Source organism: Anopheles moucheti, chromosome X (assembly GCF_943734755.1).
Source record: "Anopheles moucheti chromosome X, idAnoMoucSN_F20_07, whole genome shotgun sequence".
Taxonomy (NCBI): domain Eukaryota; kingdom Metazoa; phylum Arthropoda; class Insecta; order Diptera; family Culicidae; genus Anopheles; species Anopheles moucheti.
The window spans coordinates 14,609,882-14,626,139 of NC_069142.1; the positions used below are offsets into that span (position 1 = coordinate 14,609,882).

The following is a 16,258-nucleotide window of genomic DNA, read 5'->3' on the forward strand; positions in this document are numbered from 1 at the left end:
TGCCATTCAAAGGAGAGGTTTATCGGAAAATATGCAATCCATCCCGTCCGGCCCACATCCCACTTCCCATTATGAATGGCGTAAACGAGGGAAATCCAATTGCTCGTACTAATTTAATTTATTTATTCAGCGTGCGGATGTGCAGCAAAACACAACGGGACTATAAATTTCGGCATAAGTGTGAGCCGCACACTGCGCATCATCACTTGTCATCGCCGATTGCAGGACTAATTTAATAATTTGCATATCGATTCGATACTGTCACGGGTGTTGCCGTGTGATCTGCTGTTGGCCATGGCCGCTGGCAAAGATGGTGGAATGCGCTTTTGGCATTACGATTAGTGTTTACCTTTTTTACCCACCCACCCACCCCCGGGGCAGGGGGCGGGTTTGCAACATGGCGTTAACGGCAAATTCACCACCGAGCGTTGGATGGAATTACCGAAACCGAAATTGTACACCAGCGCGTAAGGCAAACCAGCCACTAATCATGATGATGCCGAGATGGCCAAAGGTGTGTTGGCGAGCGGCGCATAAAAATAAACACACTCGCAATGCACCGGAGCATGTGCGAACTTACAGCCCGGTGGTGATTGAAATTTAAACCTTCCGGTTAGAAACGCGCGCCCAATGCCAACGTACAGCGTGCCCGGGCATGATGAAATCACAACGGGCGGCTAACGTATGCCGGTTAGGCCGCGATACAGTTACCAGATCAATCCGTGGTTTCGTGTGTCTTCCTTTGCAGGCGCTTCCCTGATTAAAGGCCCGAATGGATGGGCTGCACCGCGCCTAATGCAGGCAAACCTTCGGCTGTCGGTCGAGCATCTGGAGCGTCTGCGGTGATCGAGCGTGTCGGTAGCGAACGTCCTCGGATAGAATTTCATACCCGGTCTGCTGGCTGCTCGCTTCGCAACGCCGTGGCGATCGTGTCGTTGGCCCTGCCGCGGTGGAAAAGTTCACAGACCCAAAACAAATCCCCCGGCCCCGGGGGGTACGCTAGTTACGCTGACGTAACCTCCCAGGGGCGTTCAAACCAGTTCAAATTCAATTCGTGTCACCCGTACGTCGGTCGTCGTGCGGTCTTGCGATCGGCATCAATTGCACCAGTTTCGCTCCTACGGTGTGGAACCCTCACTCACCTTCTCACCGTCCTACACTCCTTTCCAAACTCCTTCCATTCGGTTCCACCCCATCGACGACATCCAGCAACAAAAAATTCAAACAAAAGGGGAAAAGGGAACGAGTTGCGAGTGTACCCGTCGGTGAACAGGTGCATGTTGGAGGTGTAAACTTTTGCATTAGACCGCAACCGTACGTACCAACTATTTTACGCGCCGAAAAATTATTATTACTATATCTACCCGCACACCAAACGGTGGAAGAAACCGTTGGCAGTAAAGCACCACCGCAAGATGGCGTGCTGGAACCGCTCCATTTCAAAACGTTTCTTTATCTTGCTAATTGGTTGTGAGCAGTGTGGTATTTGTTTCGTGTCAACCCGCTACTCTCCATCGTTGCGAGGCGTCGTGGAAGTAGTTGGCCTAATTAGATGGGTTAATGATTGCTCCCGCAGAAGTCATGCACCATAAAACGGAATAGCTTCTGATGTTGGCCTGATAATGGCTTAATTCAATTTTGAATGTCATTACGGATTATCACTGATTAGCAAGGTAAGGTCGTTTATGCACCTCCGAAAGAGATACTTTGAAAGTATCGCAAGCACTTTTTGGTGATTGTACGTCTAAGTACTTCCAGAGCACTGATTGCTTTTTAAGAGCTTTAATCAAGATCTTCTTGAAACTAAAATTGTATTTCTTTATGTGAGTAGTTAAGAAGAAACTATTACTTTTAATTCTCAAAACTCCAGCAATTCTTCCAACTCCAAGAATTCGAGTTACTTAAAAAAACCCTCAAACCACCTTAGCTACTTCTTCGTCCAATTATCCCTCGGTTAATAGAAAGAAACAAATTCCAGAAATCCTTCAACTTGAAGACTTTTTCTTAGCTCCAAAAAAAAAACTCAAACCACCTAGGCAACTTCTTCATCTAACAATCATTGGACTGCTTCACCGGTGGCCGGACGTACACCGCACACATCTACTGCCTGGCACGATCCCAGCATCTGCGTGGGAAAGCAAAGAAAGCACAATGTGCTCTAGAATACACCAGCACCGAGCGAACGTGCCGTCTCCCAAGCGCATAAGATTGCACATTGGTGATGGCTTAAGTGCGGTGGGCACCATTAAGGCACCACCATATTGGTACGAACAAAAACTAGCGGACCGGTTTGCGCAGGTTCGTTGCAACACATGCCACCGTCCCGTAACGCAGGTCCCGATCGACTGTTGGTTCTATTGATCGGCCACGGCACGGACACGATTCAAGAAGCCGTAACCCATCGAGACCCTATTCGTGTGTGTGTGTGTTTGAAGCGCAGGAGATCACCAGAAGCCTTCGATGCTTGGCACGGTTTGAACCCGGTGTGTGATGTAATAGGCTTAATGAATGCCGAATCCAAGTCGCTGGCAAGCCGGTCTCGATAAACAGTCAACGAACGATTTGACAGATCATTGGCATGTTTTTATTGTCTTATCCGTTTGTTTGGTCTGGTTTAAAATAATCCGTCTACACGTATAGTATTCCGTTCCTGCACATTTCCCTTTTATAATGAATTTATTAAGATTATTTGACATTTATTCACTCGTTTATTACATTTCGGCCTGAATGGTCCAAATTTTATGATTAAACTTTTAGTTTCTTTTGATCGCTTCCCGTGCTCGCCCCCGTTCCAGTGACATTCAATATTCCCTTATTTCAATAAAGCGATTTGGTTTAATTCGAAACCGAAACCGAAACGAGCCGTTAACATTTCTCATATCGTTAACCGTTGCTCTGGCCGCGCCATTCACTAACCGTCGAAAGCTGAGCATGCGGAACTGGTCGGTGTACTTTCGATTTCAGTTTGAAGGTCTCTGGTTATATATATTTTTTTTCGTTACACGCTCGTTAACGCCTTCGCTCCAGTTTTCTGCGTACGCGGTGCGATAGTATGATCATGAGCCTGCTGCATTGTGCCGTGCGTTCGGTCCGGGGGTCCCCCGCCATTCGGATGCTCTAAATAGTTCAGATTCTCCCCGAGGGCGATCTGTTTTTTGTGTGGAGCACGGATTAACCCTTAACGGTCCAAGCAATGTGCATGGTGAAGGCATGGGAGAGTATACAAATAATATAGTTCAGCTTAGCGTCCTTATTTCCATCATCTCAAGATAAGTTTATTGAACTCCACTAATTAGTTAATTAGTTATACTTACTTGCATTAGCTGTACTGCCTAAACCACACAACAACAAACAGTCTTTGCCATCTTAGATATATAGATATATACTATAATTTATAAAACTAGTTCAATTGTAAAAATAAACCGTTTATATAATATTCAACGTGATAATCTCATTATTTTGGGCCTGAAGCTCTAAGGGTTATAACTCCTATAACGGATATTAGTGCGGATCGTAGCTCCAAATATCTCGGCGTATGCCACCGTGTCTTCCGCGGCATATCACGAAGAAGCTGCGCGCCTGATCAGCTGCAACCCGTATAACAGCTTCCCCCTTTTAGTCTGATACTGATCTTAAGGTGCTGGATATAGAAAGGGCGAACCGGTACACCCATGATTGCCTTGACTTATTTCCGTGGCAGCAACTTGCTACTTGCGCCCTTCATCCACCGCTCTCTCCCTCCTTACTCACCTTTAACACAGATAATCATTTCTACACTTCGTTTTTTGTTCCAATTCGCTTTCACCGTTTACACACCAGCGGACGTTTTGTTGGTGCCGTTCGATGGACGATTTTCTTTCCTTTCTTACACACTTTTGCTAGGTGATCAACGGTGACCTTCAAAATGGGCACCAAAATTGGACCACTCACGGCCTGTCAGTCATCATCTTAAAGGTGGCCAGACCTGAAAATTATATCACACCAAAAAAACAATACCGCATGTGTGTGTGTGTGTGTGTGTGTGTGTGTGTTTGTAGGAAAGCTTTCGATTCCTACGCCTCTGTTCCACAACGTAAATAAAACCCAACGCAACTCACCCCAGGTTCTCACCCCCATCAATCCTCACCCAACAACCCTTTTGCTTTCGAGCCTCCCCCGTTATACGATGTGGTTCTCCTTGCGGCATTGAGCGTGCAGGAAAGTTATGCAATAGGTTTCCTTTTAAAAATGGAAAATTCTTTTCACTTTCCAGCAGCGCCTGCCTGCCCGTCCCCGTTTCGCCGTAACCACCAACACCCGGGCACCCAAAACACCCCCTGCAGGCGAAACGAGATGAATTAATGGATGCGATGGCGTATACATACATGTGTGTGAGAGATTTCTTCCTTACGCCACCCTCGCCACCCCCCCCCCCCCCACCCCCACCCTCGCCCATTTGCATTCTCGCATAAAGCAACAGTTGAAACGTTCGCTTACGCTCGCTTTGAAACCATTTTGAAGGGCGGACACCATTTGTAAGCTTTAATCTTTCAGCTGAGGCGCAGAGGCTCTCCATACCAGGGAGAGAGTGAGTGAGAGAGAGAGAAAGAGCCGTGTATGGATAGGCAGAGTTTTTCCGTTTTACTTGCTGATGTTTTTTTTTTTTTTGGTTTGCACTGTTACGTTTGCTAGCATTGTTTTCTCTGTGCTTATTTTATGCAACGACTCCTGTGCGAGGGATCTGTTGTGTGTTGGCGGCTTCTTGTGTCTACCCATCCTTGCAGTCCTGCAAAACCCATTCTCATCTCATTTTTCCTATTGTGATAGTCGCTTCCCCCAACACACATATAGATATATATCTGCACACACCCACCAGAGCATGCCTATCCCCCTCTCCCCCTCCCCATCCTCACCCCTCCCTACCTCACAATTTTTTTCCAAAAAGGGGCCTCTCCCGCTATAAATTCCGGCTTATCGAAATTACATTTGTTACGCTTTACAATGGGAGCCCTCAGTAAACAAGATTCGCTTTTCCATTCCAACGAAGCGTTGCTGCTGGCGGTGGTAGCATCCATGCTCAGCTTTCACGTTATTCTGTGAATTTCGCCCTCCCACCCAATACATTCCCCTAAACCGAAGCACTGCGCTATGCGCCTCGCAAAAATAAATAGATCGCATCCTTCTCCTGTTTAGTTCCTTCATTTCCATCTCACCCCCGCCATCTCCCGGGACCTCTCGTTTTTAGATGTATTTCTGCTTGTGCCCCGTGATATTATGCTTTTCGCTGTCGTTTGCTAACATTTACGGGGCTAAAACACGTTCGCTGAGAGCGTAACCAGATAGAAGAAAAAATGGAAACCTTTCGATTGTTTACCGTTCATGGTTCACTAGTGTCGAAGATGAGGAAGGGTAAGGTGGGACAGAATAGCGGAGGGCGGGAGAAGGATCCTTCATAATTCATATCTACAGCACAAAACGGATGCACGTACATCCGAGATGTACTTACCGCGGTACTGTATACAGTCTATATTTACACTCGGCCATCTTCTTACAAGCAGCTCGCATCTTGCTCCATCCGGCAGAACGATTTTACCTCCAGTTGGGAAAATATCTCCTTCATCGGCTTTACTGCCATCACGCCGACAATCAAAACACGATCGATTCCGTTGCCCGGTTCCGGACGATAAATGTCACCGTGTGGGGGATGTTTTTTATTCAGTTTGTTTTTTCTTCCTTTCACAAGGTTCAAGCATGCAGCCGGACAAATGTCACCGTCGCGTTCCGATATCGAATACGCGCCCGGTAAAAGCCTCAACCAAAAGCATAAAAAAATGCTCATTTTGTTGCCAAAACCGCCACCCCAAAATGTTACCTGTCGTTCAAGGCCACCCGATCGAAACGGCATTCGGGAGAAGGAAGTCGAGAACGGAAACCGTAAAGGCCAAACTCGCACACTAGACCGACCGATGTGTCGGAACCCGATGGTTTCATTTTAAAGTCTAATTCACCCGTGCAGTTGCTGATGCGGATTGTAGCGCATTTGATATATTGAGTGATTGCTATCCTCCATTTCCCAGCACGAAAAATGGTGCGACCCGAAAGGCGAGCCGGCGACAAAAAGGGGGGGGGGCTAATCGTGCGGCGGGATAACAAGATGCAGATTGAATTTCGTGCCGCCACGGTCCGGATAGTTAACGGACAATTGCTTCGGTGCTTGAGCGCCCGACCAACCAAGACTTTGACGACGAGTAAAGCATAAACCAACTTCGCGACCCCACCGGAACGGATGATGGCGCCTCAATATCGAGGGTACGTGCACGAGTGCGATGTCTTGCTCAATTGGCACGTTTCACGGATTTGCCACAGCATGACCGATAAAACACAATTTGACTTGTTGATATGTTCCTTCATTCACTGCTTGAACCATTGAGCTTCTTCCGGCGGCTTTGTTCGAATCATTTGCAGTCCAGAACCCACCGGGGAATTCCATCACAGCAACACACAAAACAGGAAGCACTGGGGAAATGGAGCAGCACAAAACAATGCCTAAAACAGAAAGAAAACATGAACACGGCAAAACGGAAAACCTGCACACGACCATATGCAAAACTGACCGAACAACAAACGAGCAAGCAGTACAACTCGCACAAAAGCTTAAAGGAAGGCGAAAAGAAAAATATAGCAGCAAACAGCGGGCCACGTCCAGCCTGTCAAATGAAAACCCGTCGCCGGGTGCACAATAATTGCATAACGCCGGGCGCAGAACGATACGGCCGAGGCCGGTTGATGGGTGGTCGGTTTTGTCGTGTGCAAACCCACACGCTACCCAACCGGCAACGCTGCTTTAGCGTGCGTAACAAGATGTTACCAAGCTCCGCGATAAAAGTATGTTGAGATGAAACGTGCGATTTTTAATTTGTATCCCGAGGTTTTTAAATATACGCCTAAAAGTATGCAATTCATATTGAAAAACATTAGCATTACGATTAGGGTAACAGCGCCGATGGAAGAGTGGCAGCTGGGTTGCTCCAATGAAGCGAGCTTAATAAGGACGTGCATTCAGGCTAATATCAGTCCACTCGAACGCATATAGACGACTAATGGGACACTGTTGACGGGCCTTACGAGTTCATTAAAAACGGCTGCAATGTGGAAATGAAACAGTTTTAACATTCGTCCATGTCGCGGAGATTGAACAAATCCGATGCGTTGCTTGAAGTCTACAGATCTCCAACAATTTATTGGAGGTAACATTTTCGAAGAATCTTCGAATTCTTAAAAAATTCTTGAAGTACAAATCGCTCACAATTTATGGGAGATTAGATTTTTGAACGATCTTCGAATTCGTGAAGAATTCTAACTGGAATTCGAATTCATGATTTTGCTAATGTTTTGTCATTGTAATTGCCTACTTTTAGGCGTGTTAAACCTGGAAATGATTTCCAATACTGGTGGATTTTATTCTTACAGTTTTTGGCAAAGTTTCTTTGCTAATATTATAGAGCTGTTTGAGTGAATGTGGTGCTTCCTACAGTCAGCGGCGGATCAAACGGTAGGCGGAGTAGGCGGTCGCCTAGGGCCTCGCCCTGTTGGGGGCCCCAAACAACTTGTGCCGATTGTGCGATTTTTGGAAATTTAGCAGCAGAGTTAATTTATAGCATAAAATCTAATTAAAAAGGTAGAAAATTGGTTATCCTTGGTTAGATAATTTTGTTTTATTTGATATGCTATATCGGCCCGGTTACAAGGCTACGCAAGAGAAGTATGCAGTGTATTCAAACTCCTTCTTCTTTATCGGCACGACATCCTCAGGATGTTTAAGCCTATCATTTCTATTTTTTTACTTTATTTACCCGTAGGATAGTCAGACCTGCGTACGGAGGTTTGGTGGCCCAAATGAAATTTTTCCGTGGTCCTGTCTTGTACAGACCGACTGCGCTACCAATACACAATCTGGCCGCCCCGTGAACCCTTATATGTCCTTTTACTTCAACCTATTCACGTATTCTATTTCTTGAACGGGATTTTTTCATCTATTCGTAAATGATCCTATCGTTAGATGCTAGAATAGAAACCATGCTTATTTTCACTTCCGCAATATTCGCCAGCTATTGCCATTGCGATACTCGTGGTGTGGTATTGTTTTCTCTCCCCGATTGAACCGTGAAAATGTCCAGCCTACGTGTTTCGAAACAGTATTGTGGTGGAGTATTGTGTTTAGTATTGTCACAATTTCTGCAAGTTTGCAAGGCGGTAATGATGTTATAATTGACACAAACTGTCACTGTACTACGACATAGCTAGCATTGTCATAGATTATGAATAAATTCATATTGCAATCATTAGAACTCTCTCTTCTGTTTGATATTACAACCTCATGGTTCTTGGAATACCATTTCTGTCTTTCTTGATTATTACTTATTCGAAGCTGGATTGTAGGTTCAGCTTATGTCCACCCATCCCAAACTGTCCAAACACTTCATCATATCCCCGTGTAGAATACTGTTCAAACTACATTGTGGTAATCTCGGTAACATTTGCATCGTTGTTAGACTGAAATTGTTTCAAAATTTCCAATTCGAAATCCATACGGTTGAAAATCATCGCCGCGAAATCGTTGATCTAAATTAAAAAAAGAACACGAAAAAAGATACTTGAAGAAATCAAGTATGCATTGATATAATAACGATGTATTCAGTGAAGAATCTATCATAATAGTCTTGCTAAAACATTGTCGTGCGTGCTGAAAGCGGTCTCGTTTTTTTTGCATTGAAAACTCAGTTTGTTTGAGAAAAATTAGTGAGTGCTTTGTGGTGTTGTATCCCTATAATTTGCTACTGACTATCAAATTGTGCCTGAGGAGCACGTAGTGTGTTTCATACTGATGTAAATGTGCAAGTGTAAATGTGACGAAATGATCGCAAGTGTCTTCACAATGAGCGAAGAGATCGGCCCAGAAATTCTTGGATTTCTTGACGCATGGACAACCGATCTAAATTTGGAGCATCAAACTTAATACGCGAAAATCAAGCGAACGATCGAAATTCACATTAATGTGTGCAGGGCCACGAGAGTTGACAAATTTGTCCAATGACCAAATCAACTCGTCAACTGTGAAAACCACTATGCCGTAGCCGCGCACACAATTGTTTTCAGATTTCCGATACCAGGAGAGCATGGTTTCCCAGAGGTGACATCTGCAGCTTGGGACAAATTTGCCCATCACAATTGCTATTGCATACTATCAAACACGTGAGAACGATCGCTAATGTAAGGAAGATCAATAAAACGGAAAGCATCCTTCATCTCGCTCAAACTTCCCGTCGGTTGGTACGAAATTCCATACAAAACCAGCTGTTTTCCGATTTCCGATACCAGGAGAGCATCCACGGAAGAGGTAGCACCTTGTACAGCAATTTTGGTCGAAAACCGCCGAAAGCCGTCGATTAGCCGTCAATTAGCCGTTAATTAGCAGTCATCTCCAATCTCGTGTCACCTCCACCCTCGTGTCACCTCCCCCCTCGTGCCACCTCCCCCCTCGTGTCACCTCCCCCCTCGTGTCACCACCATCCTTCCACGTGTCACCACCTACCACCTACGTGGCGGACCATTTGAAGAAGATGATTAGGGGTGGCCCAGCGGCGGATCAAACGGTAGGCGGAGTAGGCCCTTTCTTACTGCGCTTTTCGCCTTGTCTCATTCCAAGTCCCCTCAATGTTCCCCTTCCCACCTGCATCGTTTTTTAAAATTAGAGGCCCCAACTATAATTCCGCCCTGGGCCTCCAAGGGGATTGATCCTCCACTGCCTACAGTGCAATCAGAATCAAAAAGGTTCAATGTTGATATACACTATTACGCCGGTCTTTCGAGTGTGTCCATGCAATAACCTTAATTGACGATGGGAGCTTTAGGATATGCGAGAATGCAATTGGTAAACAAACAAACAAACGAAGAATATCTTAGCCAGTACGCTCACGGATGCAGTAATAGAGCCATCTGCCCAGACGAATGTAGCGCCACCAGTATAGGAGCCGGGTGTACTTGTGTACGCTGTGTCCGGAAGGTGACACAGTGTGCGGTTGATAAATTAATTACCGACGCAAAGTGCTGCCCAAACGATGCCCCGTGCCCTCGTGTAGTGTCATCGATGTCGACCGTTTGGCGAGAATGTTGCAATGAATTAATTATACCAAATGCGCGACATTCGCCCACACCCCGGCACTGATCGGCACCCTCGACCCCCCCAGCTGTGGAAATGCTCAATCACGGAAACGACGCTACTTCTGGCGCTCCCGGTGGCGAGTGTAACGTTATGGTGTCAAGTACGGTGATGCCTGTACATGATACCGTACACCGCAAACTGTCACAAATTCCAGAACTTTTCCGGAGGGAAACTCCACCGTGTAGCGCGGCGAAACATTCCGTGCAAATGTGCAAATGTGTCAGAGGGGTGGAACAATTTGCTTGGAGGTGATTACTGTTTGTTCCACGCAGTATCGATTCCTCTTTTCCTCGCTCCTTGACAGAAAGAAGCGTTAAAAAAAATACATCTTACCTGGCATTACTCAAAGTAGCGAGCATCCGGGTTTATCGCCACGAGTTTCTGTAAACATTTGAAAGAAATTGATGAACTCTCTAACTCTACCCACCTGTAACCTGGAACGCCCTTTACGAATTGGTGAAGATTTATCGACCCAGGATGGGCAATCGATTATTAGCGCTTCCCTCTTAAATCGTTTCCCCAGCAGATTGCATCCGCACATCAATTACAACCATGCTGTCAAACGTCGTATCAAATTATCAAACACCTCTCGAACGCCGCGTGTGAGTTTATGTTTGGGGAAAAAAAAACGTTCTCTACCACTTTATTGCGCACCCTTCCGATATTCGACTTGGAACAGGAGTTGGAGGTTGTAACGAATGTCGCGCCATTTTGGGGTGTGATGCACCCGCTCAAGGGTTGGGGGACCCACCACGTTGACTTAGGATATTAGAGTTGCGTTGGAGATGGAGTGTGGGTTGATTTGGATTGTCTGTGCACTTTTGCTCGGGAGAAACCCCATCCAGCCTATCTGCCGGTGTAGCTGAGCGAGTACGAGCCAGTGTTGATGTCCACCTTCGCGTTCGGGTGCCAGTAGTCGGCACGCTGCTGCGGCACTGGTGCCGCCGGCTGATAGTACTGCTGCTGTGGCTGCGGCTGGAACCGGTGCTGGGGCTGTGGCTGGTAGGTGGCCGGGGCGGCTTCCGGGGCGGCCGTGTTGCGATAGTACTGCTGCGGTGCCGGATTGTACGCGACCGGTGCCGGTCGCGGATTGTACGGTGCCGGTTTCGAGTTGTAACGCGTGTCCTTGTAGTAGATGCTCGGATCCTCCCGGTATTGACCATCGTCTTCCTCGTTCGGCCCAAGCGGCGGATAGTTGCTGTTGCTCAGCGTCGGCGGTGGCACGTTGATGTCCGTACCTGTGCGCAAAAGAGTAATGGATGTGGTGAGCCGTTACGGTGCATTATTTCCTGGCCCATCCTGCCATTGCCTTACCCTGTGGCTCGAAACCGCGATTGCTCGCACCGTACTCAATTTCGCGCAGCTTGCCACCGTCATCCACGTAGCCGTACTTGCCCTGCACCTCACCGTTCGGGTACTTGGTCTCGATCTTAAACGTACCGTCCGCCGCCTCATAACCGTAGCTGTAACTGCCATCCTCGTTGTGTCTGTTGATCTGCTTCAGAATGGGCACCGGCGTGGTGTAGTCTCTCTGGGCCGCAATAATCGTCACTATCGCGGAGAGTAGTAACTGTCACCCAACAAACAAAAAACAAAGAACACAAAATTCACTAACGAAAAATTGTCGCTTTTTTGTTGCTACCTTAAAGAAAAAGGTTCCATTTGTCCAAGGTTTGCCCAGTTTCGCCCAGTTTTGCCCAGTTTCGCTACAAAACCCAACACGAATTTTCCAGCGAAGGTGGGGGGAGAGGGGGGGGGGGGGGGTGGACAAAAGCAATGAAACTATAAAATTCCACATTTCACATTCCGGGGGGAAAAAATACCCCCTCTGAGATGACATGAAACAGCGGCAAAAAGAACGCATCACACACAGCTCCAAAGCGGTATTGGATATTTTGGGGCGGCCGTACAGAACATTTCCGAGTCAACATGTTGACACATCCCAAGGCTTGCCGCAGGCCCTTTGCCCGCTTATTTACATACGAAGCCAAAGTGAATCATTCCAACTGCCGGCTCTGTCACAGCTGCTACCCCCACGGTATGTGTGTGTCCGGGTTATCATTTTCCTTTTTTTTCTTTTTTGCTCTCCGATCGAAAATACTTTCCGAAACCCATCATCTCCACGCAAATAAAAACCTCCACACTGCACGGGCCCAATCTCATATCCAGCGTGTCACTGCCGGTGGCGTTATTTTTACTGCGCCAAAGCTCCATCGGTACATCGGGCAGGGTAGGTTAGATAATCATGCCTTCCTTCCTTCGCAGAATGTCGAGTAGGAATCTCGTTGAAAACCCCCGCCCGGAGCCGGAGAACGTTCTGCCTAACATCCGAACTTACGGCGGGTGAAATTGCCTTCCGCCATGGACCGTTAGGGCAGGCAGCTCGTTATGGCGTGGGTTACATTCAACGTTCCGTTCCCTTCGCACTTATAGTGCTCACCGGCGCCAGAAAGTACCAAATGCACCAGGTGAGGTAACGCAGGTCACGAGACATTCTGCCACCGATAGTTAACGTCACGGATTGCGAATGGAAACGCACGGAGTTACGATGAGTGCTCTCAACGCCCTTCCCCCGGCTTGCCGCACGCCAAAAAAAAAAGGGATCGAAATTTAATTGAAAAATGTTAATTCTCACAGATTAGCATGCAAAATTTTAAGTCTCCAAACCTACCCTTGTGCCGGACGGTTTTACGCAATTTTTGGCAAAAGCAGATATTGGAAGGTTTTTATTGCACGCCGCCCCCTCCAAGACACGCGACCAGCCCGGGAGGAAAGTTAAAAGTACCATTTTATTTCACGCCGCTTTCGCACGCAGAAATTCGGTAAGGTGTTGAAGACCAGATGGTAAGGGTACAATATTTCTTCGACACGACGGCAACGGCAAAGAACACCCAAAACACAACAGTCTCAGTTCTGGGCGTTCTGCACGTAAGGCCGCCATCTTACGCATTTCTTGGTTGTTGTCGCCTACCTTCCCAGAAGTCTCTAACGACAGTCGGCTGAGAGTTTTAAGGTTCGCGGAAACATAAAATAAGACGACATAATAGCTTAAACGTGCTAAAATTTTGTCAATTTACGAACCTAATGATTTTAGTAGAAGCAACCCCGGGGCCACCCCGGGGCGGTAAAAGCTTCCACACGGATAAGGCTTCAGCCGGGGGAACTATTGCTTCATCTGCCATGGATCATTGGATTATCTTACTGTTTTTTTTTGTTTCGGGGGATTTTTTCAAATTAAGGACCACCTATTTTTCACAGTCTACATCCTCCACAAGACCCTACGCTTGTAAAGACAACTTATAGCCCAAAACAAACCATCCATTCCAGTGGTTGAATTCTTGGATATTGGAAGCAGATTTAGCTTCTTATTGCTCTTTACCAGTCCTGGCTCATAAGCGGCGGCACATGTTGCTCGCATCATTTGATATTCCCAACGCTTTCTTCTTTACGCAACCACCGACCTCACATGGTCAGGCGTTTGGGCCGTTTCGCTTGGAAGATCTCTAGCTCCCTTCCGAACGACACCCGAATGGGCAATGTTGAGATGGATGTTACGCTTGATCGAATGCACTAATGGGCAGCGGATGAGCGATTTTTCGACAGAACTTTGCACACTAGCAGACCCCCTCCCTTAACCTCAGATCAGACCTGACTCCCTGAGGTTTGTTTTTTTTTTAGTTTCATTTCGTTACTCCATCACTGCGACTGGCAGGGGCAAATGAGTTGTGCAATCAAATAAAACAAAACCAACACCAAAAAGGCACATTGAATAAAAGCCCATTAGGATGTATAATACATCTTGTCAGAGCGCATGTCCTCACACACAGGTGCCCCCCGACATATGGGGCACTTCCTTGTTTTGGGCCGACTGCAAAATAGGTGTCGACCGAGGTGGTGGGGAGGCTCGGCGCGCCTTCTCCTGCCAGCTAATGAATAAATAAATAAATTATGAGCACCTCCTCGATTCGCGGTACACCGCGACAGATTGTCTATAAATCATGGCCGCTTCATCAACCCCCCCTTTTCCCCCCCGCACACACACACACAACACCCTCGTGGGGTATTCTCGTCCCACATGCGTTGCGGTGTTACCCATCTGCCCGGGATAATTACGCGTCGATGGTGGTGTAAAGTGAACCGAAAGTGAGCTGATACCTACTAGTGTTACGGTGGGGCTTTTGAGTGCGATGGCAACTTACACCGAAGTACCTGAGCTTGCTCTAGCGAAATAGCGTTGGAAAAATATATGCCGGGACCGCGTTAAGGTTTGATAATGGATTCTGATTTCTTCCATGGTGAGCAGTGCGTACCGGTGGTGTACAGATAAGAAACTTCGTGGTATATAGAGATTACTCTGCATGATCAGCGACGCTCGCTTGTACATCCAACCATACCCCTTGTAGCCCGAGACGCCTGCCAGAACTGAAGTTAATTGCCACCCGCCGCCATCTTGCGAATGATGATTCATTTCCCTGTTTTTTTTTTTCATGCTCCATTTTTCCCCCCCTTTAGCAGATAAACCGACGGAGCTGGTCATAGTTTGTGTGCATCAAAATGTCATTAGCAAACCAAGAAACTGGTGGCCAAGTCAACGGCATCTCGACCGTACCCGGATAACTAGATTCTCGGCGCGGGACTCTTTTTTTCTGCGTCTTTTTTTTATTTCCTGCCTTCCATTTCTACTCATTCTCCTGTAAGCAGAACTACAGTTACCATGCCCATATACGTCCTCCGTCTACGTGCGAAGCGAGAGTTGAAGTTATTCTAATGGCGGAATGAAGAAAAAAAAGTATGTTCACTTTGGGCAAACAGCGGTAAAGTTATCTTTCCCGAACCGGAGCACCGATAGCGAGCTTAGGGAAAAGCTGACCAGTCACAGTGCTAGCTGATAATGAGTTGTCTTCCCACCGTTCATCTTGTGAAGCCGTAAAAACACACAGGTTTTGTCCAGCCGGGTCTATTATTCCTGCACCAAGTAACATAGCCCTGCTACGATTCAAAATGCCAAGAATTCAATCCGGTTCCTGTTTTGCTTCTCCAACAGCTCAAGTCGGCCAGTTGCACCACACAACGGGATAACCAACTCCTCTTTATGGAGCTGAGCACTCGTCACACTGCGCAAACCCATGCCGTTTTGCAATTTCTCTCGTTCGAGCCCTCAAATTCGAGCCCTGCTCAGCAAAGCTTCCATGGGTAAGCTGAGCTGCACTTACCAGAGACTTCATTTTTGGTTGATTGGACTTGTGGATGTGGAGCACACTGCGTAAGAAGGTAAGAAGCGTATTTCGGGGACCCTCCGCTTGAGCTGCGCTTGGCTGGTAGCGAGTTTGACTGTCTGTGCTGTTTGCTGGTCGTATTGCGCCGGGTTCTTCCACTTGCTGCTATAACCGTTTGGCTTGCTGTTGGCTGCTGCGTCGATGACCTATCGTAATGGTTTTTATTTTCCGTTCACAAGGTCACACCAACCGCAAAAGAAGATATAGAAAAAAGGATCAGATGTCTCGCTATAAACGGATCAATGTTACACTCTAACCACACAACCACAAAGAAACGCACACGTACACACACACACACACTAATGCAGAAACACACACTCAACCACACACCAAGAACCTGACACGGATAGGGCCGCAGCAGAAAGGAGTAGAAGCCTTCGTACCTGCACCGAGCACTGTACTTGTACAAGTCGACCAAACTCAAGCTCCAAAATTGGACTGATCCCGAGATATATTTATATAGCTACAGACGTGCGGTGGGCGATCACAACCGCTGGCAAAGTTTGTTTGTAAACAGATCGTACGCAAATACGGAGCGTTCGCTTATATATAGACAGTCCTCCCGCCCGGTGCACTACACCTGTTTCATTCGCTCCGATGCAGCTGCCCTCTTCTCGCCCAACGCAATGGCGCTTGCCGGCGTGCGTGGGGATTGACTGCCGGTGGACAGACAAGGAAGGGGAGCGAAAGCACGGTCTTCGCTTCTGCTCTGACACACCTGATTCACTCCCGGCCGCAACTAGCATACGGGGTATGCTACCATGTTCGCGCACAGCTAAAA

General features: G+C 47.2%; 1 protein-coding gene across 1 annotated transcript; it reads right to left on the reverse strand.

Annotated features, from left to right (window-relative positions):
* Positions 1-10,814: 10,814 nt before the first annotated feature.
* LOC128307000 (pupal cuticle protein 27) lies at positions 10,815-15,984 on the reverse strand. Its single transcript, XM_053044700.1, has 4 exons — positions 15,861-15,984; positions 15,415-15,623; positions 11,516-11,771; positions 10,815-11,439 (listed from the first exon to the last, which is right to left on the reverse strand). Exons 2-4 carry the CDS (start codon positions 15,424-15,426, stop codon positions 11,048-11,050), a joined length of 660 nt encoding a protein of 219 aa, XP_052900660.1. The 5' UTR covers positions 15,427-15,623; positions 15,861-15,984; the 3' UTR covers positions 10,815-11,047.
* Between the last annotated feature and the right edge of the window lie 274 nt (positions 15,985-16,258).

What these genes read in the sequence shown, in the direction of transcription:
- LOC128307000 (XM_053044700.1), bottom strand. An exon ending in TCGCGGTTTCGAGCCACAGG is followed by an intron (nt 11,440 to 11,515) that starts GTAAGGCAATGG and finishes TTTTGCGCACAG; the next exon opens with GTACGGACATCAACGTGCCA.